The sequence below is a fragment of the Zingiber officinale genome, chromosome 7B, assembly GCF_018446385.1.
Source record: "Zingiber officinale cultivar Zhangliang chromosome 7B, Zo_v1.1, whole genome shotgun sequence".
NCBI classification, from domain to species: Eukaryota; Viridiplantae; Streptophyta; class Magnoliopsida; order Zingiberales; family Zingiberaceae; genus Zingiber; species Zingiber officinale.
The window spans coordinates 114,240,430-114,264,964 of NC_055999.1; the positions used below are offsets into that span (position 1 = coordinate 114,240,430).

Consider the following 24,535-nt stretch of genomic DNA (forward strand, 5'->3'; position numbering starts at 1 on the left):
ATAAAACATGAAAACTTACTGCACTTATGAAGAATCCAAGATGGAAAGTTGTATTAAAATTGTAACTCTAAGAATTAAAAAAAATAAAAATGAGAAATTTAATTTACAGCTTCTCTTTGTTCTGGGCTTGGTCCATTGGACATCTTCTCATCCTTTTTAATTATTTTCTATTATTTTTAAATAATTTTATTTGAAGCGGAAAAGTTATTTAATTTTTTTTTAAAAGAATATTTAAAAAGTTTAGAGGGGAGGAGGGGTAGGTGTGACATTGCCCTCCATTTCTATACTCTATACCTCTCACATTAAAAAACATTAAGGGTGCGTTTGGTTCAAGTCATCATGTATAACCTTGGTTATGTGATTACCAGGTAATCACATAACCAAGGTTATGGAGAATAAAACATAACCAAATGTTGTTTGGTTCAACCTAGGTAATGCAATAAAAACTTGTTTGTTTGAAGGTTTTAATGAATACCCTGGTTTAATATTTTACCGTATTACCCTCAATTACAAAACCAACTATACATAGTATTATTATTATTATTATTTATTTATTTATTTATTAATATACATAGAAATTTTTATTTTTAAAATTTTTATTTTTTATATTTTTTATTTTTTGAAATTATTTATACCCCTATACTCAAAGGTAAGGTTTGATATTGAAATTTAAAATTTTATTTAAAGGTCTCCTGTTAATTTATTATATATTTTAAAAATACAAGTCTTTACTAAGTTTTCAATGCACTCCCTTAATAGATGTGCGGAATTTTTGACTTTTTTTTAGACCAACGAGATTTTGGAAAGAATATTTATTTTCCTTTTTTTAAATTTCAGATTACTCCCAATAATTTAATTTGACTCCATGAGAATAGATTTTTCATTACAGATGAACAGCGTAGCATTATTCTAAAAAAGAAGGGCTCATGAAATTGTAGACTCTGGGAATTGAGGGTTGACTTTGTCAAAATCTCGAGCAAAATCAACCAGAACCAATTCACGCTGCTTCTTCAAAAGAAGACTGAAAAAGAAAACTGAAAAAGAAAACACCAGAAGACTTGTAAAAAAGACAGAAAAGTGTTTCACAGATTAGATATATTACTAGGATTAAATGAGATTATTATTTTTTGAGATTTTCCTGATAGCTATCCACTGCATTTCAATCTCTGAAACTTGATAGTTGATACACAACTTAGAAAACTAAGAAAAGAAAAGACAGTTCAAGACAGAGATCTGTAATGCTGTAATCCAAAATAAATCTACTGAAACTTGATTGTTTATCCATCACTGAATTATCAGTCGAAGCTTAATGGAGACAGTTGATGTTTCCTTACTGTCAAAACTGGTTTCTTTATGATGTTTGAAACAACACATAATTTAGCTTTGAACTCGATCACATGCCTCTCAGAAACCATTTGACTTCGCCTCTTTGTCCATCAACACCACCCCATCCTTCCTGGCTACGATCACGGACGTCGCCAATCCGAGGAACATTCCGTGCTCGACCACGTCGGTGATCCTCAGGAGGTCATCGCTGATGGCCTGTAGATCTCCGTGGATTCCATCCTCGAAGAACAGGTCCACGATTTAGTTCTTGTTATCCGTCACAAATGGCTCAATTTCGGATTCTTTTTCGGTAAAGGCGCTAGCTTTGGCGTTGATTGAAGTCGTACGGAGCTTGAGGTTGAAGCCGGGCGTGCCGTCGAAGAGGTTCTGTAGTCGGCGGAGAGTGAGGGCCCAGCCGAAGGGGATGACCTCCACGGGGATGGCGAGGCCGCTGCCTCAGAGGCGCGGAACGAGCTTGGAGTCGTCGACGATGACGACGAAGCGGCGGCTGGCGCCCTCCACCATCTTCTCCCGGAGGAGGGAGCCACCGCGGCCCTTCACAAGGTTGAGCGCCGGGTCGACCTCGTCCGCGCCGTCGATGGACAGGGCGACCACCGGGTGCGCGGCAAGATCGGTGAGGGGGATGCCGGCGGCCCATTCGGAAGTGGGGATGCCGACGATGTCACGGAGGTCGCCGCCGCGCAGGAGGTCGCCGATGCGGTCAAGGGCGTGGGCGGCGGTGGAGCCGGTGCCGAGGCCAAGGACCATGTCGGACCGCACCAGCTCCACGGCGCAGAGGGCGGCGATGCGCTTCAGGTCATCCTGGGACTGGCCGGCAGCCGCCATAGCTTCTTCCGTCAGCGAGCGAGAGGGTTGGAGGAGGAATGGCGATCCCATCGCCAGATCAGAAGATCGCTCGAGAGGTTTGATTATATTAGAGGGGTAGATTGAAATTTGGTAAATCTATAAGGTTATTTTTGTCTCAAAGGGTAAATAACGAAGGATAATATTGTCTTAATGTTTTGGATAACCAGGGAATCAAAGAAAACCCCAGTTTTATGGGGTTTTCTGATTCCGAGCTATATGCCCAACTTGCTGATGTGTCAGGCATGTAGCATAACTTAGGAATCATCAATTACCAAAACCAAACAAGGTTTTGGTGGATAACCTTAGTTGGATAACCAAGGTTATCAAAGATAACCCCGAACCAAACATGCCCTAAGTGTTTTTTGTTCTTAGGATGCCCATGTTTATTTATGCCATTTTTATGGGATGGTAATGCTTGAATACTTAATTGTTACATGCTTTAGTCACTATACTTATTTACTATCTACATGATAATGTTAGTATCATTCACATGATTATTGATTATTGATGTGCGATAAATGGGGAGAAATAGCGTAGAGGTTTAAGTTAGTAAATTTCTCCCATAATGAAAAAAATAAAAAGGCATCTTTCTATAGCTCACTTGAGGATGGAATTCGGAATTAAGGGATAACTTAGTTTGAGGGGAGCTTTAAGCTTCTAATTATCTACTTTCCATTGTTGTTATATCCTAAAAGAAAAATGATATGCTCAAGGAAAGAATCTCAATGAAATATTCAAGGATAGATATATAAAATGATGGGCCCCATAAAAAATGAAATGACGGACCATAAATTTATGTGTCTATCCTTGAGCATTTCATTGAGATTTTTCCTTGAGCGTATCATAGCTCATCCTAAAATGAATTGTCAAATATAGAAAATGTTAGATTGTTAGGGAAACAATAGAATCAAGTGGTTGAGTTTAACTAGGTTATTTGATGTGTTTAATAAAGAATTTAAGTTCTTCTTTATTTGTGTTTCCGACATGTGCATCAAATGTGTAGAAATTTAGAATATTGCACATAGAATTTTGAGAAGCTTAGTGGCTCAACAAAGTTGAGTTGGTTCACTAGATAATTCTTTGTGCTCAAGTTGGTTGGTTTGAGTTTGATGGCTTGAAGGTCTAACGCGTAGGTGGATTTTAAAAGAGAGGACAGAAAGATGCAGGCAAAGCATGCTTGTGGAGTCTGGAGGGGAGAAAGAAGACAGGTAAAGTAAGCTTGCAAAGTTAAATGAATTTGAGGTACCAGAGGTATTTTAGGATTATTAGTATGGCTAGAATATATGAAAAATTAAACGTTTTTAATTTGTTTGCAAGCAAAATATATTGGGTTCACTCCCAACCAAACTGTGGTTGAGTCTTTTAACAAGTATACTTCAAACCCAAAGTACACCCAGAGGACTCACCTCTATATCTTTCTCATTTACCAAAAGGCCTCACCTCCAAGTCTTCCTAGTCCACCAAGAGATCTCTCCTCTAGGCCTTCCTCATCTACTAAGAAGCCTCGCTTCTGAGTCTCAACTCCAAGACTTTTTTATTTGCTTAGAAGCATCATTTATGGATCTCTTTTTCATTTGTCAAGTACTCATTCAACCTAGGACCTCTGACTGTCAAAATATTCACACACCCTTTGCAACTTGAATCACTTATTTTTCAATGTCATCTTGAACTTCGCCTCTACCACCACCTATTGGGCTGCCCTTCTATTAACACTTGTTGTACTTCTCCTCTATCTACCAGAAAGAGCAGAAGCAAGTCCGAAGACAACACCGTCCACCGCATTGCCAGCTTCCTACACGCGCCATTAAATTATTTATTTATTTTTTTTTTTTTGGGGAGGAGGGGGTCAAGAAGTCACAAAGCAGAAACAATCACTAGCAAAGAGGATGATCAAGAAAAATTACTATTTATGGGACTCTAAACTGCGGGAGAAAGAGAGGGCAAGGGATTCAAGGATGAAAGTGTTGATGAGGAAGGCATGGGCGAGACTCTAGTACGTGGTGAGTAGTCAACCCCCCATTGGTAAGGTTATTTGCGACGGTATTACGATACCACTCGACGGTCAACTTGTGGAGAGTGATCTCCATCCAGTGTCTCCAGACCTCGTAGTCTCTCATACATGGGTGACATTCTTCAGTCAAATCGAAACTTCATGCATGGGGGAATAAATCGAAACTTCAAGTTCTTTGTTTGCCGTGGAGTGCGAAGGGAGGGGTTCCTCTGGTCCAGGATTTCTGGATCATCTTTGGTCCCCTGTTCATTCATTGGTTGGATGAACTGGACCCCACCTATTTAACAAGTGGAATCCAGTTAATCCAACCACTGAATGGACAGAGTCTCTTTTGGTCTAAAAAATTCTGGATCAGAGGATCTGGTCTCGAAAGGAGGAGGGCAAAGGGCGTAGTCCCCCAGGCCCCTCATGTAAATCCACCTTGCTAATCGGTCAATGATAATTTATCCAGATTAGACTAATCTGACAATGATATATAAACTCGAGCTGATTGTGAAATTTGATTTGAAGATTTAGAATTAATTGATTGAGCAATTAGCTAAAATGAAATTTCTAAATAGATGGATTTCTTCCTAAACCTTAAAATGACCCTAGGCTCTATATAGTTCAAGTAAGCTAACACATGCCTCCGCCCTTATCTAAGAGTCCATGCTACTATGACCCATGCATCAGGAGACTGACATACTGCGGATCATATAAAAGTAGTAAAATTGGCAATGGTAAAGGGAGTCTAATGGCAAAAGTCAAGAGTAATTTAGCTCGGCAATCTTGGGATTGGCCCAAGCCCGTGAGCCGAATTCTTGTTGTTATGATTGACGTCAATGTCATTCTCTTTGATAATATTTAATTTTTTAACAATCCGATTAATTTTAAAGGCTCTATTCACTAAAATAAATCAGAATATACAAATAGATTTTGACAGATGACTCAGCTTGATTCGAACTCCTTAATTGTAATGTGCCATAATAAGATTTGAACCCTCATTTTATCTAGAGAGCTCGTTTCAGTGTTTACTATCACACTAAAACCTTGAAGATTATGATACTATGATCATGAACTGACACGGCGGTAATTATTGAATCATTGATTTGAACATAAAATAATCTTTTAATGACCGGTTGATTCAACAGAATATTTGAAAAATAAGCATTCAAAGACCACTGTTAGGAAGGAAAAGAAGTTTTTAAAAAGCTTATTGATCAAAACAACCGTCCTAGATTAAAAGATGAAAATAATCTTAAAAAGATTAAAATTCTTCAGAACTCTCAAAAAGATTTTAAATGATATTTTTTGAGATGATATTTTTTGAGGCTTAGACTAGCTAAGTCGTTACAAGTTACATCCATTAATTAATTATATATCTTTAAACGAATTTTATTTGATATATTAAAGATATTAAGAATACAATCAAAATCTTACATCGAAAAGACATAGAAAAAAAATCATGAGTTTATAAAAAATAAAAATATATTTATTGGTATGAGACCTTTTAGGTAAAGTCCAAAAATAAAATCATGAGGGCTTAAACTCAAAGTGGACAATATCATACCATTATAGAGATATGTGAATTTTTTTGGGTCCCAACAAATGATATCAGAGTATAACCTTGAACGAAATTGAGAAGAGGCCTGGAGCAAGTCAAGATGACCGGATGCTTAAAGGGAGATTCGAAGTAGGTGAGAGTGACTGGATGCTTGTGGGATGCTCGAAGCATGTCAAAAGAGATCAGATGTTTGTGGAGAAACTCGAACCATGAGAGTAATGGTAGTCCTTCGTTTGAGGAAGGATTGTTGAGAATGCAATCAGAATCTCACATTGGAAAGACATGGAAAAAATCATGAGTTCATTGATATGGGACATTTTAAGTATAGTCTAAAAATAAAAATATAAGGACTTAGGCTCAAAATATATAATATTATATCATTGTGGAGATATATGAGTTTTTTTATTTCAACAAAAGGTCACCTGATTCAACCCAAGTAAAAAGCTATGATCTTTTAGAGTTAAACATTTATTTATGATCATCTATCAAAACAATCTCAAAACTCTAGTTCATATGACAAAAGAGGATTTACTCATCCCAAATATTTCTCACTGTTAGTCCCACAGTGAGATAAAAGAAGTAGAGCAGGATTGAACGACAGCCTCTTTATCTGGGAGATATTTTATTTTCTAAGAGATTAAGTTTTTAGAAATTTGATCTCCACTCCCAATGACAATCTACTGTCAATTCGACTATGTCCGGAGCTCAAAATTCTAGATCATGAACGCGCATCAATAATGCTGACAAAATGCAATCTGAGTTTAAATCACTATTCAATCGACCGTTCAGTGGCATCATGAGGCTTTAGTGTACCATTTTGCCTGCAGCAACGCAGTGTAGGACACCACTCCGTATGCTCTCCCTGTCGCCCACGATTAAGGACAAGCTCAGCTTTACCACTACGGGACCCCAATTTACAGTAGGAAATAATTAGGTAGGTGAACGAACACCTTCCAACTGCCAACGAGTGTGATGGAATGCAGACCAAACATCGGACCAACTTTCAGAAATACACCTCCAAATTATCTATATATAGCCTTCGATCAAGTCTTCACTCAATGTTTAAAATATCTATTTTGTTTTGATTATATTCATCCAACTATTTTGTCCTTCCATTTGATTGATCTTTGTCAGGCAACTGTTTTACTGGTCTCTTCAATCAATTATTGGTTGCCATTATATAATAACTAATCTTCACTGGAGCTTCCGGATTGTTGCCATTGTAATAGCTAACTGCTTCATTCCAACTGCACAAATTCTTGATCAATCGACTCAAGATCCCATCAATCAACTATGTTAAATTAACTATTTTGTTGCAATGATAAATAATTTCTTTAATCGATTCAAGATACCATAAGTTGATTGTATAGATCACTATCAATCGACTCAGACTTGACATCAGTCGCCTGCTCATAGTATCAATCCACTTAAAAACACATTCAATTAACTGAAGCACTTACTAAGGCTTAGTCCAAATCTAATTTAGCCCACAATTACATTTGCTTTCGTACTTATCTTTGCATAAATGAAGTTCTTTAATAGTCTATAGAATGTATTTCTCCAAGACTCAAAGATGCTAAGCAATCTCCCTCATGAGTCTTCCAAGCATCCAATCAACCTCGTGCATACCTTAGTCATCTGTAGTAATGGCTAGTAGTTATCCGTGATATATCTCCTCCGTGTTGATGTAAGAAAGGGTTCGTGGGGATGCTGGGGACAAACGAATCACCTTTTACCACGTTGATGAGATTAGGAGTGAAACTTGCTCATCTCCTGTTCCATGTTAGTGTCTACAATTTGGATTAGCACATTGGAAAAATACAACACATAACTAAAACACAAATACAAAGCACGTGACATTTATGTGATTTAGTGGCCCTAGATTCCTGCCCCACAATCTATGATCAGTCGATGGATTACTCCCAAAATCCAACTATACTTTCTCTTCTGAAGACCTTTTAGAGGAGGAAAAACCCTCTTATAACTTTTGTTGCTTACAACAAATACAAGAAGAATACAAAAGTGAGCAATAAAAATATACAACACAGAGAAGATTGCAACAATGAAACTTTGCTTTTTTGGGTGCTTTATTTCAGTTGAATTGCTCAAAGAAGGTTTAGAAATGTAACAACACTACATCAAGAACCAGTTTACAAAAATCTTCAAGCATTCCTACTTTCATAGGTTACTTGTTGGTTTTTGGATCCACCTATAGCATCATTTGACTAATATCCCTTACTAGTCACATCAATAATAGACTGATTGTTGAACAAAAATACTTTATTCGTTAGCAAAGAGCCTAAGTCAAATTGATCATTAGTCAAATATTGAAACTAGTCATTGGTCACAACAAATACTAGATTCTAGTCAATTTTAAGGTTAGGTTTCATTGTGCCAAGAAATCCTATATCTCTGGAACTTCTTTATCTGCTTAGTACAAGTTGACCTTGACTTATTAAGATATCTAATGCCTGAACATTGTGTCTCTAAGACTTCGTCCATGTCCTAGTACTTGATCGGTCTTAACTTACCAGCACTTCCACTTTTCTCCTCTTAGATCAACTTTGACTCACTAGGACTTCCACTTTTCTAGTGACCATTCATTTGGAACTTAAAATCACTTGCTAATTAAGCATTCCAATCGATCTTGACTTACATGAACTTTCTTTATTACCAAACATCTAATCCTCTTGGACCTATCTAGACTTCAACACTTAAGTATTTGATGCTCCTTGACCTGCTTGAATCTCTACTGTCAACTTAACTATTAGAATTTCTTTTGCTAATTCCCTGTTGATCTTTTCACTTGCCAACTCTATGTTGGACATCAATGTTGTCAAATATTTGATTGACTTTGACCTATTTAACTTTGTTTGATATCAAATATTCGGTCAACCTTGATATAATTAACATAATTAATCCCACCTCAATCATATTACTCTCAATATGATTTAAATTAAATATATTGTTTAAACATTAAACACACAACCTGTAGTCTATTAAGACCAAATAGAGACTTTTGCTTAACAACTTAACCTACTCAGACTTTTGCTTAACAAGCATCGTATCACCTTTGATTTTTTAAGACTTTTGTTATTTCACCTACAACACTTGTGTCAAATATTTGCACTTAGACACATGACATTCTTTATTAAGTCGTTGTCTAAACATCAAAACTTATTGCACTAAAAATCTTTCTCTTTTTGTTGTTTGACGACTCATTTAAGTTAGATTATAAAGGCAAGGATGATAACTACAACAACTCACTCGTCAATAAAGTTACTATAACTCTCCCTTAACGTATCAACATCCTTTCTAGTCTAACTTAGCATTCCATTCCCCTTTATCATACATCAAAATTAAGAATAATATATAAAAAAATAATATAAAAAAATAATATTATTTCTTTGAGAAAGAAATCTCTAAGTTTAGAGCTCTTTCCTCCCCCTTGATTAAACTCTACCATATAAGGCTAAGGATGCACCTACAATTCTATATTTAAATACTTTATTTCTAGTATTAATTCTTTTTTCAAAGATATAATTGATGTATATAATGTCCTGGAAAATGATCAGGAACTTGGAATGTTTTCGAATTACAGTAAATCATTGTCTTTTTTATTAATACATTTAGTTCATTGATTTGAAAATCACATTTTATTTTAAAATAAAACTTAATTTTGAAAACCAACATTATATTTCATAGCAACTCTGAGTTCAAAATAAATTTAAAAATATATTTTAAAAGGCCTTTAAAATATATTTTCACTACCTAATTGTTTTGAATTAGAGTTGCTAAATTTTTAGCAAGATCTTTATAAGTGTCAATTACAGGAATGTTTATTATTGACCTCCTAGCTACTCCGGGATCCATTTTCAACTGATTCTTGACACTACGCAAGTGAAGTTAATTTGAAAGATTTCATGTGGAGTGAGCCAAGAACTTGATCACCATAGGGATGAGTAACATAGTAGGAGATGGTTATGGTGGCAAAGTTAAACTGTGAGAGAGTAATTCTCAATTTAAGTGAAGACTCAATCATTTGGATAATCTAATTGTGACTCCAAACTAGTAAACTTAGTGGACTAGAGAGTTGATTTAGGTTTGGTGGCTCATGAACAGAATGTTTCAGTTTGAAGTCTAGTCAACTGATTAAGTTTAATCAACTTAATAAGAAAATTAAAATAGTCATTGATCTAACACATTGAAGTTGTAATGGTTAGATGATATAGGGAATACAAAAAGATAGATCCGCTACCTTAGCGGTCCCCTAGTGCCGGCCCCACGGATATGGAGGGGGGTTCATGCAGGTATACAGGCCATAGGTGCATGGCGGGGTAAACCCCAGGTTGTCAGTTCCTGAGAATCGACCCCTGACCATTACACCAGAGATACCATGCGCCCACCGTCTGTGCTACACCCTGGAGGTGATATAGAGAATACAAAAGATCTATCCTCTGATGGTAGAAGTTAATTGACTTATAAGTTGAGCATTAGCAAATTAAAAATTGTAGCAATTGATAAAATAGTCGAATCTAATCAATCGATAGAGGATAGAGGATAGAGGATAGAGGATAAAAGAATAGAACAGAAGGTCAATCAAAGCATTCAATCAACTAATTACTAATTGGGTTTAAGAAAGTAAGCAGTGAGACAAAGGACCATTTTAATTAAAAACATTCACATAAGAGCATCCAGGTTAATACGTGGATATTATAATTTTCATACTATGTTAACATTAATATGGATGAGTATTATAGTATTTATATATTAATAACATTTAATTTTTTAACCCGTTAATGAATAGATTATAGAGAATAAAAATGAATGAGTGAATAGTGAGCATTAATATTAAAATAAATAGAAGGATATCTTAATATAAGGGAATTGTTAATATAATGAGCATGTAGTATAAAATGTGGATTGTGGAATGACCATATTAATGATACCCTGTGCCCATGTCAATAGAAGGAGGTTTATTTAAGTGTAGGGTGGGAATATAATGGGTATGTAGTATGATTTTTAAAGATGTGTTATATATATATTATGATTCAAAGCCAGACAGATGCCCTAAACATACGTATGTTTTACTAAATTTTGAAATAAAATATAACTGGTTTTTTTTTTTTAAATTAAGATGTTTAAGGTTGGCTCGATTAATATTTATTAGATTATATATATTTATTTGTTTATAATTTTTTAAGATAATTTGATCTTTTTTCTTTAATATTTAGAGTTTAAGGTTTTTAATTTAACTATATAAGACTTTATACTCTATATTTCTATGTATATATATCAATTTTGAATTCAACAATATGGTTATTTTTTTTTTTAAATTTCTTTATGATATCAGAGTCAAGTTCTCCTTATTTGACCTAATTTTTTCTATCGTCTCCTGTTACTGCTTCCTGTTGCCGCTATCGTCTCCTATTGTTGTTGTTGATTTTGACACCGACGCTCTTTTCTACCGATTTCGGCCCCGACTAGGGGTGTCAATTCGGGTGGGTCGGGTCGGGTTGGGTCGGGTTGAGTTTTTTTTTTTTTTTTAACCCAACCCGAACCCGACCCGAACCCGAGTTCAACCCAAAACACCTCAACCCGAACCCGAACCCGACCAACCCGATCAACCCGAACCCGACCCATATAACCCGAAAATCTGATTCAAAACGACTTTTTTGGGCTATTTTCTCTATAATTCTTCACTTTTATCTCAATACTCCATCATTATCATACAAACATACATTAAAACATCTAAATTTTTAAAATAAAATTTGATTTAACCCCAAAAAAACCCACAAAACCCTATATTTAAGCCAACCCAGGTCAACCCGGGTCAACCCGAACCCAACCCGACCCAACCCGAAATTTTTTTGCTCTCCAACCCTCCAACCCGAACCCGACCCGAACCCGAAAATGCCCAACCCGAACCTGATTTTTTTCGGGTCGACTCGGGTTGGGTCGTCGGGTCGGGTTCATTTTTGACACCCCTAGCCCCGACGCTCTTTTCTATCGATTTTGACCGCGACGCTATTTTCTGTCGATTTTGGCGTTGACGTCCTATGCTATTGATTTCAGCCCCGACACTCTTTTCTACCGATTTCAGTGCCAACGCCCTATGTTATCGATTTCGGTACTGACATCCTTTCTACTGATTTCGACATCGACATCCTGTGCTACCGATTTCTACATTTGACATCCTTTTCTGCCTCGAATTCTTTGTGTGACTATGGGTCATTTTGACACCAGTTTTTATGGATCGTACAGATGTGTGTCCTTACAATTTGGTTATATTGAGCATTATTTGTTCTGTCATAATGCCTAGTACTCGTGCATATGCTTATGGAAATCTAATTTGTATATATTGGAGTAGTTTAATAGTTCCTTGCTTCAGAGCCTTCTACCATGTCAGCTTCCTCTCATACAAGTTTGTCATCGTCTGGTATTTCAGATATATCTTCATCCTTGTGGATTTTGGACTCTGGTACCTCCCATCATATGTCATCTAATTTATTATCTTTTGTTTCTTTTTCTCCCCGTTCATCTATATTTATTGTGACTGCTGATGCTACTCCTATGTCATTAGTACGTGTTGGTCCAATTGTTACATCTTGTTTATCTCTTAGTAATGTTTATTATATTCCGAGTCTTACTTTAAATCTTGTTTCTGTTAGTTAATTATGTGAGTCTGGATACCTAATCTCTTTTTTTCATCTAATAAAAGTTATGTTCAAGACCCGCAATCTCAAAGGCTGATTGGGGCATGTCATAGGCAAGGAGGACTCTATGTTTTAGATCAACTCAAAGTACCAGAAGTTGTAGCTTTGAGTGTGGATTTATCATCTTTTCATATGAGTCGTTCATCTTCTGATTTTTATCTGTGGTACTCTCATTTAGGTCATGTTTCAACATTTTGTTTGCAGTTTTTAGCTTCTACATAAGTATTATGACCTTTAAAAAGTTCTGATATTTCTAATTGTAGTGGTTGTAAATTGACCAAATTTTCTGCCTTATCATTTTCTAAAAGTCTTTTTTTTCTTCTTCTCCATTTGATTTTATCCATTCTGATGTGTGAGGACACTCTCCTATTTCTACAAAGGGGGGGGGGGGGTCAAAGTATTATGTTTCATTTATTGATGATTGTACTCGTTACTCTTGGGTATATCTTATAAAACATAGGCCTGATTATCTTACCATTTTCAACAACTTCAGAGCTCTTGTGAAAACTCAACATTTCAGTGTCATAAAGTGTTTTCGTTGTGATTTGGAGGGTGAATACATTTCGAATCATTTTTTACATTTACTTGCTTCTGATGGTACTATTCATCAAACCTCATGTATAGATACTCCTGAATAGAATGGTGTGGTTGAACGAAAACATAAACATCTTATTGAAATAATCCATTAATTTTTATTATCGACCAGTGTTCTTAGTACCTTTTGGGGAGAAGCAATTCTTACCGTTGTTTACGTGATTAATAGAATTCCAACCTCATACAATTCAGACTTGTCACCTTTTAAAAAATTGTATGGGAATGACTCCTCTCTATTTTTCTTTACGTGTTTTTGGTTATACTTGCTTCGTCCTTCGTCCACATGTCGAGCGTAATAAATTAGCCTCTTGATCTACTCTTTGTGTCTTTTTGGGTTATGGTGTTAGTTAAAAAAGATATTGTTGCTTTGATTCCATTAGTTAAAAATTATATGTCTTTCGTCATGTTGTGTTTCTTGAGCATATTTTATTCTTTTCTATTCCGGCTAGTTCGCATAATCTGACAAAGTCAGATTTGCTTTGCATTGATCCTTTCAATACTGACACTGAGAAAGCTTCACCCACAACTCCTACTGGTAGCTCAACTAAATCTGGTACTTTAGTTTCTGAAATATCCGCTCCACATGCTCCTCCTTCTGTCACTGCCTAATCATCTCCTGAGGTTACAAATGATTCTTCTCTCTATTGTCGTCAATCCACTCGTGTTCGTAAGTCTACTAAACTACCAGATTTTGCTTACTCTTATTATTCTCGTTCTTTTACTTCATTTGTTGCATCTATTCATTATCTTTTTGAGCCTGTATCATATAGAGAAGTTGTCTGTAACCCACTTTGGCATAGTGCTATGGCTGAGGAACTAACTGCTTTGCATCAGACTCATACATAGAATTTGGTTCCATTAACACCAGGAAAATACACTATTAGTTCTCGTTGGGTATATAAGATCAAAACTAAATTTGATGGATCTATCGAATGATACAAAACTCGTTTTGTTGTTAAAGGTTATTCTCAGGAGTATGAAGTGAATTATAAGGAAATATTTGCTCTTGTTGTAAAAATAATGGCTGTTCGTATTTTGATTGTTGTTGCTTCTGTTTGTCGATAGAGAATATCTCAGATGGATGTCAAGAATGTTGGATTGTGAGAGGGAAGGGGGTGAATCATGTTCGTCGAAAATCTCGAGTTTACGCAGCAGAAAGATTAAAGAGAAATAATGCACAAGGAAAACTTAGTCTGTTTTACTTAGTTCGAAGCTTTCGACGACTCCTACTCTAAGGCTCAGGTCCTGTAAACCTATCGATGGGAAATCCACTCGATGTCTCTTCTGGAATCGCCGAAAGAGGTAATCGAATACAAGACAGAAAATAGGACAGTGTAACAACTTACACTTCCTTTTTACCAATATGAAAAATAAATAGTAAATTAAGATTGTTACCAACACTTTAGTAGATAGGAATCTGAATAGGCTCGTGTGTTGATGTCGGTCTACCGACAGTAGTCGGATATCGAGGAGTAGCAGTGCAGTAGCAATAGATAGTAATCGAGGAAGCAAAGGAGTTGTAGAATCTCGATATCAAGTTATATGTCGAATGCTGCTCAAATCGCCCTCTTAAAGGCTGTTGGAGACGCCTCCAATACCTATGGAGGTGCTATCAACCTTAAATCTTTATCCCCAGAAAATTGCTTCTTATCCACGACAAAGCAACGTTCTGATCCTCTTTAGGGTGCCTTCCATTGCCTCTAAGGCGCCATCAATTCACACTAGAGGGCACCTTCCATCAGATCCAAGGTGCCTTCATCCCATGCTTGAGGGCGCCTTTAGCCTGGTCTAAGGCGCCTTCAGAACTATTTTTCCTAGGTGAATTTGTGTCAATCGATCCTGCAAGTCCATGTTAGTTCAAAACATATAATAACCTGTAAAATAGAGTTAGCAGAATAAATATAAGGAGTAGTAATTAGATCTTGTCTCTCTGAGACTAGGATCTAGTTAAACTCTCAATTTAGGTTTCCAAAATGGACCTAAATTGGAATGACGCCTATTGTCCCTTCAAACAAGGATGTGTCCTCACTTAGTCATTCTCCTCCAGTGACTTACCTCTACTTACCAGGTGTAGAATTACCTTCTGAAATCACACATCTGGACTTCGAGAATCAAATATCCCGACCTACCAGAATCGCACATTCGGTCTTCTCTAATTGGGAATCGCACATATCAACTTACCGGAATCACACATCCGGTCTTCACTGATCGGGAATCAGACATCCCAACTTGCCGGAATCACACATATGGCCTTCACCCATCAGGAATCAAACATCCTAACTGCTAATCGGGAATCGAACATCCTAAAACCTACACACTCGGTAAATACATTAGATCACGACAACACCTAACTTAACTCACTTGTCATTCATCAAAACCTGAGCTAGAATCGTTAGTGCAAACTATACCAACAAAGAATGCATTTCTAAATGGTGATATTCATGAAGAAGTTTATATGACACTTCCTCCTGGTATTTTACACCAACCTGGTGAAGTTTGCAGGCTTCGTAAAGCACTTTATGATTTTAAACAAGCACCTCATGCTTGGTTTGAGAAGTTCTCTACAATGATTACTTCATTTGGTTTTCATCATAGTAATCATGATTTAGCATTATTTGTCAGATGTACGAGTGTCGGTCGTATTCTTTTATTGTTATATGTTGATGACATGATTATTACTGGTGATTATTCTGATAGAATTGCTTCCTTGAAGTCTGAGTTGACTTGTTGTTTTGCTATGAAAGACTTGGATATACTACACTACTTTTTGGGCATTGAGGTTACTTATTCCCCAAAAAATTTTCTTTTATCTCAGTCAAAATATATATCTGATCTGTTTGAGTATGCTCGTCTTACTGATAATAGAGTCATTGATACTTTTATTGAGACTAATGCTCAATATTCTCCATCTGATGATTTACCTTTGTCAGATCCTAGTTTGTACAAAACTATTATTGGAAGGTTGGTTTTTCTCACTGTGACTAGTCCAGATATTGCGTATGTTGTTCATGTGGTTAATCAATTTGTCACTGCTCCAACTACAGTTCATTGGACTGCTGTTATTCGTATTCTCATGTATCTTCGGGACATTAATTTCAAAGTCTTTTATTTTCTTCTACTTCATTTCTTGAGCTACATGCATACTCTGATGTGGATTGGGCTAGTGATCTAACAGATCACAAATCTACCATTAGTTTCTGTGTTTTTCTTGGTGATTCCCTCATTTCTTGGGAGGCTAAGAAGCAATATGTTATTTCAAGATTTTCCACGGAAACTGAGTATCGTGCCATGACCTCAACTATTTGTGAGATAGTTTGGTTGTGTTGATTGCTTGCGGATATGAGTATCGCTCTTCATCAACCTACTCAATTATATTATGATAATCAAAGTGCTATTCAAATTACACGCAATTTAGTTTTTCACGAGCAGATGAAACATATTGAAATTGATTATCACATTACTCGCCACCACCTTCAGATTGGCACCATCACATTACATTTTGTTCATTCAAAACTACAGATTGTTGATATGTTTACCAAGTCACATTCAGCTTCACGCTTTCGTTTCTTATCTGACAAATTCTCAATACTTCTAGTTGTAGTATCGTGAGTTTGAGGAGGGATGTCAGATTATATATATTTATTTATTTATAGCTTTTAGGATAATTTGGTCTTTTCCCTTTTATATTTGGAGTTTAAAGTTTTTTAATTTAACTATATAAGACTTCATACTATATATTTCTATGTATCAATTTTGGATTCAATAACATGACTAGTTTTTCCTTTTCTTAATTTCTTCAATATTAAAATACTATTTATATACCGAATAAATCTAAAATATAATTTATATAGCTCAACTTTTAAACTATTCATCAGTATTAAAATTTAAATTTAGGTATTCAATTTTTATGATCCAACAAATCATGGAGATGGTCAATTCAGTCCAAAGTTTTCCATCGACTACTAGAGTAAATCGGGAAGCATAGATAGATCCTGACGAGCAATCCAACATTACAAATAATCCAAACTCTTTAGATATAATTGTTGATCCCGATCGGTTGGCTAGAGGGGAGAGTTAATAACTTACTTAGCAAGGTTAAACACACATTAATTAGACAAATATAACATGCAAAAGAAAGAGTCAGAGATAACGGAATTTACTTGGTTACAATCGGAAAGGTTGTTAATTCAAGGTAAATAATAGCTTACTAAGATTCTCCTTCATTGTAGACGGAGCAGTCTCTTACACGGATTAAAGTATGAACAAAAATAAAAAGGAATTTTGAATACGATGTGTGTAGTACAGAACTATGAGGACTAGGGCATTATTTATAGTCCATTGATTGAAATAGTCGTTTGCTGATGTGCCAGCTCCCGGACGACTAGATGTGGTCATCTCAATCCACACCACAATGGCTCTTCGTGAATGACTTATCGGCGTTTGAGCACCTGGACCCGATCCAAGCGCCTGGAGTCTTGCTAACATGGACTCCGAAGTTGATCCTCACTATAACGGCTTGAATAGGCACTTGACTTGGCCTGACCTGGTCCGGGCGCTTGGACAAAGTCAAGTTCACGTTGACTTGAACAGCTACTTCTTTGGTTTCTTGGGTGATTCTCCGACCATCTAGAGTTGAGCTCACCCGAACCCAACCCCACCCTCTCCTCGAGCAGTCTTCTTCCCTAGCTTCTCATCTCTTGGAAATGCCGCACACATTCTTCTTGTCCACCGGAATACTCTTCTGTAGCACCTTATTCCTCAGATGCATCGAGCTCGTCAACTCGATTCCCGTATCATCATTCTCGCTAGTTGCGTCTTTCGCTCGACTTCTTGTGTTCTCAAGTCCTTGCATACTTAAGACACAAGACATCAAACTGCAGAGTCTAACTTAACTTTATCGATCACATCAAAACCAACTCAAGTTACTTACAATTTTTTCTTTTTGATGTATATCAACCCAAGTTAATTTAGGGTAAAAATAAATAATAAAACATTTATTTGCATTTGTGACTTAAATTTGCAATAAAATAAATTTAAACCTCCCTCTTAACTTAATCCTTATTTCTCCCCCTTTTATCACATCAAAGACATATTAGGGAAAATATGAAAAACAATTAGAAAAATATTTAAAAATTTTCTAGGGGTATAAAACAGAAATTTCAATGATATGTCTTTTTATCGAAATTTATTTTCAAATAAATAATTTTGATTAATTAATTCTATGTTTTGATAAAAATAATTTAAAAAATATTGTTAAGTTTAGAAAAATCCTGAATAATTTTGTCCATATCAATCATAATTAATCTAAGTATGATAAAATTTTTCATACATAGAATATTTCCTTTTAACCGTATAAAAATTGAGCAAATAAAATTATTTTAAAAAAAAAAATATTCAAAAATAATATTTGAGTCTTAAAAATTTGGCTAATTTTTCTACTCATTCAAGATACAACGGTAAGTTTCTAAAAAATGAAGTTTTTAAAATTAATTTCTGGAACATTTTAAATTTTAAAATTTAGTTTTTTTGATAAAAAATTTATTATTTGTCGAAAAATTCTGAAATTTTTTATCTAATAGTTAATTAATTTGAGCATAAAAAAATTTTAACAGAAAATATGAAGGTATATGAACTAATTAATTTTATAAGCAATGTTAAAAATTAAAGTAAATTAAATTTTAAGCATGCATAAAAATTAATTTTAATTAAACTAAGTTTGATTTAAAAATCCAATATAAGTTACTACCCACTAGATTTAATAGAAATTTGTATGAGATATAATTTTTAATATTTTTTTTTAATTTGACTTCTATGATTCCTAATATACTAATTACACCCTTTATAATTTTTAAAATTTAGAAAAATTGAGCATGCATCATTCTTTTTTAATATTAATGTTTACTCTTTTATTTTAGAGTTTTCCATTTAAATTTTGTCAAAAAGTTTTATTGAACATGTTTTAGCTAAGTTTATCTTTAACTCCTTTTTCTATTTTTAAAAGCATATAATTATTTCGTAGTTTGCATAATTAACTAAAGAGCATTTTTATACCTTCATAAAACTAATGAGGAGGTAAGAGTTGTACCTCATTTACTGTGTTGAACTCGTAATTCGAAGTTTCCCATTTATCGATGCTATAAATATTCATTTCGGATGAGCTTGCTTCATCTTCAGCTTGTTGATGATTTGTCATAAGTGCAAATCCGGCGTAAGCCTCGATCTCGATCGGACTTTGACGATGACTCGTCCCACGTGGCTTTTAGATTTTTATACTTCATCCGTCTTGACGCTTTGACCTTTTCTTTCTCCCTTTTCTTCAGCTTCGGTAGTTGTCCTTTATGTGTCATTATTCTTGACAGTTGTAGCATCTTCTTGGTAGTTGGAGCATCTGACTTTCCTCTTTCCTGAAAGAAACTTCGGGACCTGCAACTTATTAAATCTATTAGTTTTAAAAAACTTATTTAGCTTTCTTACCATTAATGTTTCTTCGTTGTTGTCAAGTAAAGAATCTAACTCTGGTTCATCCTTTTTGTTGACTTTCAATGCTAAGTTCTGAGCTGACTTTTCTTTTTTATTTCTTAAACTTGTACATTTCCATTCTTGAAGATCAAAAGTTGAAAATAAATTCTCTAAAAAATTTATCTCAAGGTTCTTAGAGATGTAGAAGGAGTTTACCGTAGACGTCTACTCAGGTGTTCTTGGAAAAGCATTCAGTGCATACCTTAGCGAGTCCTAATTCGTTACGAATTTTTTGAGATTTGCGAGTCCAATGAGCAGCTCTTGATTCTTGTGTGTAAATGAACTATTGTTTCTTCCTTTTCTATCCAGAGGTTGCTGAGTTGGTGTTGAAGCAGGTCCCTTCTTGCGATTTTAGCTTCTGAGGTCCCTTCGTGCAGTTCTAGGAACTTTTCCTAAAGTTCTTTCTCCTAGTCATAGGTGACGATCCAATTGACTTCCTGTGGTTATAGAGTGCTCAGCAGATGAAACTCTTCTTTGCCATTTGCCACGAAATCAACTTGCTCCTTTTTTGTTCCGTAAGTGTTCTTTCTTTTCAACTCCATGCTGATCTATGAGTGCTACAAAACTATATTTAATAGTGAACAAAATATCAAAATCTGTTTTAAAGAATACCTCCATTTTCTTTTTCTAATTTGTGAAATTTTCTTCGAACTTCGGTAGATAAATGCTCGCTTCGGCCATCTTCTTATTGCTTCAGTTGGTGGTTACTCATTCTAAAGAGAACATCGCTCTGAAACTAATTGTTGATCCCAGTCAGCTAGCTAAAGGAGGGTGAATAGCCTGCAATATAAACTTAAAACTAATCTCTTGCTACTTATTTAGCAAGGACAAACACACATTAATTAGACAAATATAATAACAAAAGAAAGAGTAAAAGACAATATTTACAATCAAGGAGGTTGTTAATCCAAGACAAATAATGGCTCATACGATTTTCCTTCGTTGTAGATGGAGCAACCTCTTACACAGATTAAAGCACGAACAAAAATAGAAAGGAATTTCGAATACAGTGTGTATAGTACAACACTATGAGGAACAAGACACTATTTATAGTCCATTGATCAAAATAGCCATTTATTGACGTGACAACTCTCAAGTGCCTAGACCCGGTCCGAGCGCTTGGATATAGTCGCCTCAATTCACTCCGCAACGACTTATCGACCTCCTGGGCTTGGATCCGATCAGGGCACGTGGAGTCTTGCTGACATGGACTCTGAAGTTGATCCTTGCTACAACGGCTGAATAGACACCTGACTTGGGCCGAACTGATCCAGGCACCTAGACCTAGTTCGAGCTATTGGATCTGATCCGGACGCCTAGACAAGTCAACTTCATGTTGACTTATTTGACTACTTCGATTGCTTGGGTGATTCTCCGGTCATCTAGAGTTGAGCTCACACGAACCGAACTCCGCCCTTCTCCTCGAGCAATCTTCCTCTTCGATTTTTTGTTCACCGATGTACTCTTCCACAACATCCCATTCCTCAAGTATACAGAGTCCGTCGACTCAATTCTCGTATCATCTTTCTCATTAACTACGTCTTCCACTCAATTTCTTATATTCCTAAGTCTCTATATATTTAGACATAAAGTATCAAATTATAAAGCCTAGTTTAATTTAATTGATCATATTAAAATTGAGATAGGGTACTTATAATAATGTACATCATGAGATTTGAATTATCTCCATAACAGTGCTAAGTTAGCTAGAAATTATCAGATTTATTATAATAAAACAAAAAATTAATTCCCAATACAGACATGTTCTCTAACAAAAATTTCTCCCGGGCTTAACAACTTACTGTCAACGCTGAAACTTTTTCCTATAAATAAATCTCAAGCCCCTTTAAAAAATTCTGCATTGATACAGTAGGCATGCACTTTCCACTCCCCAGTGTTGGCTGTCGCAAGCTGACAAACCTCGCCCACTTCCCAATGCCATCTTTGTTTCCTCTACCTTTTTCTTTTCAGCTTTCCCATGGCAAGTGGAGACCACCACCCAACAAACATGAATCAGAATGGCATCCAATGTTGTCTCATTCATTACACATAAAAATATGATCATTAATTAATTCATTTGGCTGCTTAACCCTAAACCTCATCTTTACTCAACAGACTACTGCATGCATGACGATGACGACGATTACATGTACACCAATCAATCCGACGGCTAGCTTACGATGCTATGCGGCGTCGGAACCGGAAGGCGAGTCGGAGACCGAATCGAACGAGTCGTGTGAGGGCGAGAGGTCAGCTCCTCCGCCGCCGCTTCCGCCGCCGCTTCCGCCGCCGCCGCCGCTGCATATGTCCTCGATCATCTTGACCACGTTGACAATCTTAGGCCGCTGGTCAGGTGCGCTGGCCGTGCAGCTCATGGCGATCTGGAGCATTGCCACCATCTCTTCCTCGATCCCTTTGTACCGCATCAGCTCCAGGTCGAACACCTCCGCAGTCCATTCCTCCCGCACCACCGACTGTACCCAGCGCGGCAGGTCGGCCGTCGCCGCTCCATCCAACACTGGCTTTCCCGTCAGCAGTTCCAGCAGAACCACCCCGAAGGCGTACACGTCCGCCCGCTGCGACGCCCATGGTCGTCGCCCGTCGCACGGCGCCTCCGGGGCACGGTAGCCTCCGGCGCGCCCAGAGCCCGTGCCGCCAGGGCCTAGGAGGGCCAGGCCAGAGTCGGCGAGCCTCGCGTTGCCCTCTTTGTCAAGGAGTATGTTTGTGGACTTGATGTTGCCGTGTGTCTGCTTCGGCGAGCGGCTTACCTGGTGGATGAACGCTAAGCCCCGCGCCGACGCAACTGCGATACGCATCCTTGTCGTCCAGTCCAACGCCGTCCTACCTGGGCCTCTGTTTCCTGTTAAAAAGGAATTCAAGAGTTGTATTGGCGGAAGAGAAAAAAATTGGATCTTTGAAGACGACGTCGTGCGGTTAATCGCGGACCATGGAGGAGAAAGAAGAGGCTGCCGTTGGGCATGTATTCGTAGACGAGCAGCTTCTCGTCGCGGGCGTAGTAGTAGGCTTTGAGGGGGACGATGTTGGGGTGCCGCAGGCGACCAAGGGCCTCCATATGGCTCTCAAAATCCCGCTTTCCGCCGAGTGGGACTTCGCGGAGGCGCTTGACGGCGACGACTGTACCATCGTCGAGCATTGCTCGGTACACTGTCCCACAGCCACCCTTCCCCAACATCTCCGCCGACGCTCGGAGGAGGTCCTCCAGCTCGAACCGCTTCGTTCCTTCCAAGAAGACCATCTTGCCCCTCTCGAATCCGCTCCCGGCGGCGCCCGCCACGGCGGCTCCTTGGACGGCGTAGGGACTGGAGGAGTAGACTATCTTTTCTCCTTCGTGGAGGCGGGACGGGTTCTTCCCGGCGAACTTGCGCCAGAAGTAGCAGAACAGAAGGCCAGAGACGAGGATAAGCACCGCAAAGTCGCCGACGACGATGGCCACCACTACCACTCTGTTCATCCCGCCGCGTTCACCGCCCGCAGCGGCGCCGTGAGGTGATGAAATATCGGGCTTGGCAGAAGGGGATGACGCCACGACCGCGGCGGCAGGAGGAACAGGAGCCGCGGCTCCCGCTGAGGGGCGGCTAGGGTCGCTCACCACGTCACGGCAGGTAGGAAGAGGACCGCCGCAGAGAGCAGGGTTTCCTGTGAAAGCCGAGGAGGGGAATGCTCCAAACGACGGCGGAATGGCCCCGGAGAGCATGTTCGAGGATAAGTTGAGGTCTTGGAGGTTAGGAAGCACGAGGCCGGAGATGGGACCGGAAAGCAGGTTCACGTCGAGCCGTAGCGTGAGCAGTCGGCCAAGCCGGTTGAGAGCCGCCGGCACTGGGCCCGTGAGGTTGTTCGAGCTGAGGTCGAGACGGTAAAGCCGACCGAGCGAACCAACCGACGGTGGGATCTGGCCGGAGAGCCGGTTGCGAGAAAGGAACAGAAGCTTGAGAGCCGAAAGAGAGGACAGATCAGGGATGGTACCGGCGAGGCGGTTCGACTTGAGACTGAGCACGCGGAGCTGGTCGAGCCGGGCTACGGCCGGAAGCCCGCCGTAGCAAGCGAAGCCCAGGCCCTCGAGCACGAGGCGCGTGACACGGCCACCGGCGCAGGCAACGCCCCGCCACGACGCGCAGGGCGAGGGGTCGGAGCGGTTCCAACTCCCGAGACTTCCGGCGGCGTCGCAGGCGACCTTGAACTCCAGCAGCGCGCTCAAGTCCCCCTCCAAAGTCCCCGAATCGACGATACAGAAACAGGAACAAGGGAGAAAAAACAGAAAGAGAGCGGCGCGTGCGTGAGCTGCGGAACGAGGCGATCGCTCCTCCCTCATTTCCCTGTTGTTGTTGGTGGATGGAAGCCGAAACAATGCTAGAGACTGGGACTAGTGAGTTTTGTGCTCGGGGTTCGGAGAGTGTTGCGTAGCTGCTGCTGCTGCTACTTTCCAGCTTTAGCTTTCCTTCTCCTCATCTTTCTCCTCGATTTTAATTGGAGGGAGAGGATAAAGAGAAAGGGCATTGACATCGGAACGAGGGCTCTGTAGTCACAGGCCCAGACTGCAAAAGCTAAAGCCGTTGGCATCGCCCCCCTCCCCATATTTAATTACTTCTACTACCTTCTGACATTTTGAAATCGCCTCAGATTTTGGATTATTCCCACTAGATTTTTCATACTTTATTTTTTTTTATGCACCAAGAAAATAAAAGGATAATTTCGTTACTCAATCTTAGTACAACTCCAAGTATTTCATATAGTCAATCTGATGATATTTATAAGGAGGTAAGTTGAAAAATTATAATTAGTCAATGTAAAAAAGATTTTTTTCCTCGGTTTCGTTGAGGCATGCTTAATTTTCAAATTTTGATGGGATATGGTATATCAGATATTTCATTTACTCAAATGATATAGAATTATGCCCATTTCAATATAAAATTAAATAAATTAAATTCATAACGATTTAAG

At 38.1% G+C, this 24,535-nt stretch overlaps 1 protein-coding gene and 1 pseudogene across 1 annotated transcript; both read right to left on the bottom strand.

Annotated features, from left to right (window-relative positions):
- Positions 1-1,247: 1,247 nt before the first annotated feature.
- On the bottom strand, positions 1,248-2,223 carry LOC122004686 (annotated as a pseudogene).
- A 19,372-nt stretch (positions 2,224-21,595) lies between these two features.
- On the bottom strand, positions 21,596-24,133 carry LOC122006999 (probable leucine-rich repeat receptor-like protein kinase At1g68400). Its single transcript, XM_042562734.1, has 2 exons — positions 22,523-24,133; positions 21,596-22,436 (listed from the first exon to the last, which is right to left on the bottom strand). Exons 1-2 carry the CDS (start codon positions 23,904-23,906, stop codon positions 21,760-21,762), a joined length of 2,061 nt encoding a protein of 686 aa, XP_042418668.1. The 5' UTR covers positions 23,907-24,133; the 3' UTR covers positions 21,596-21,759.
- Positions 24,134-24,535: the final 402 nt, after the last annotated feature.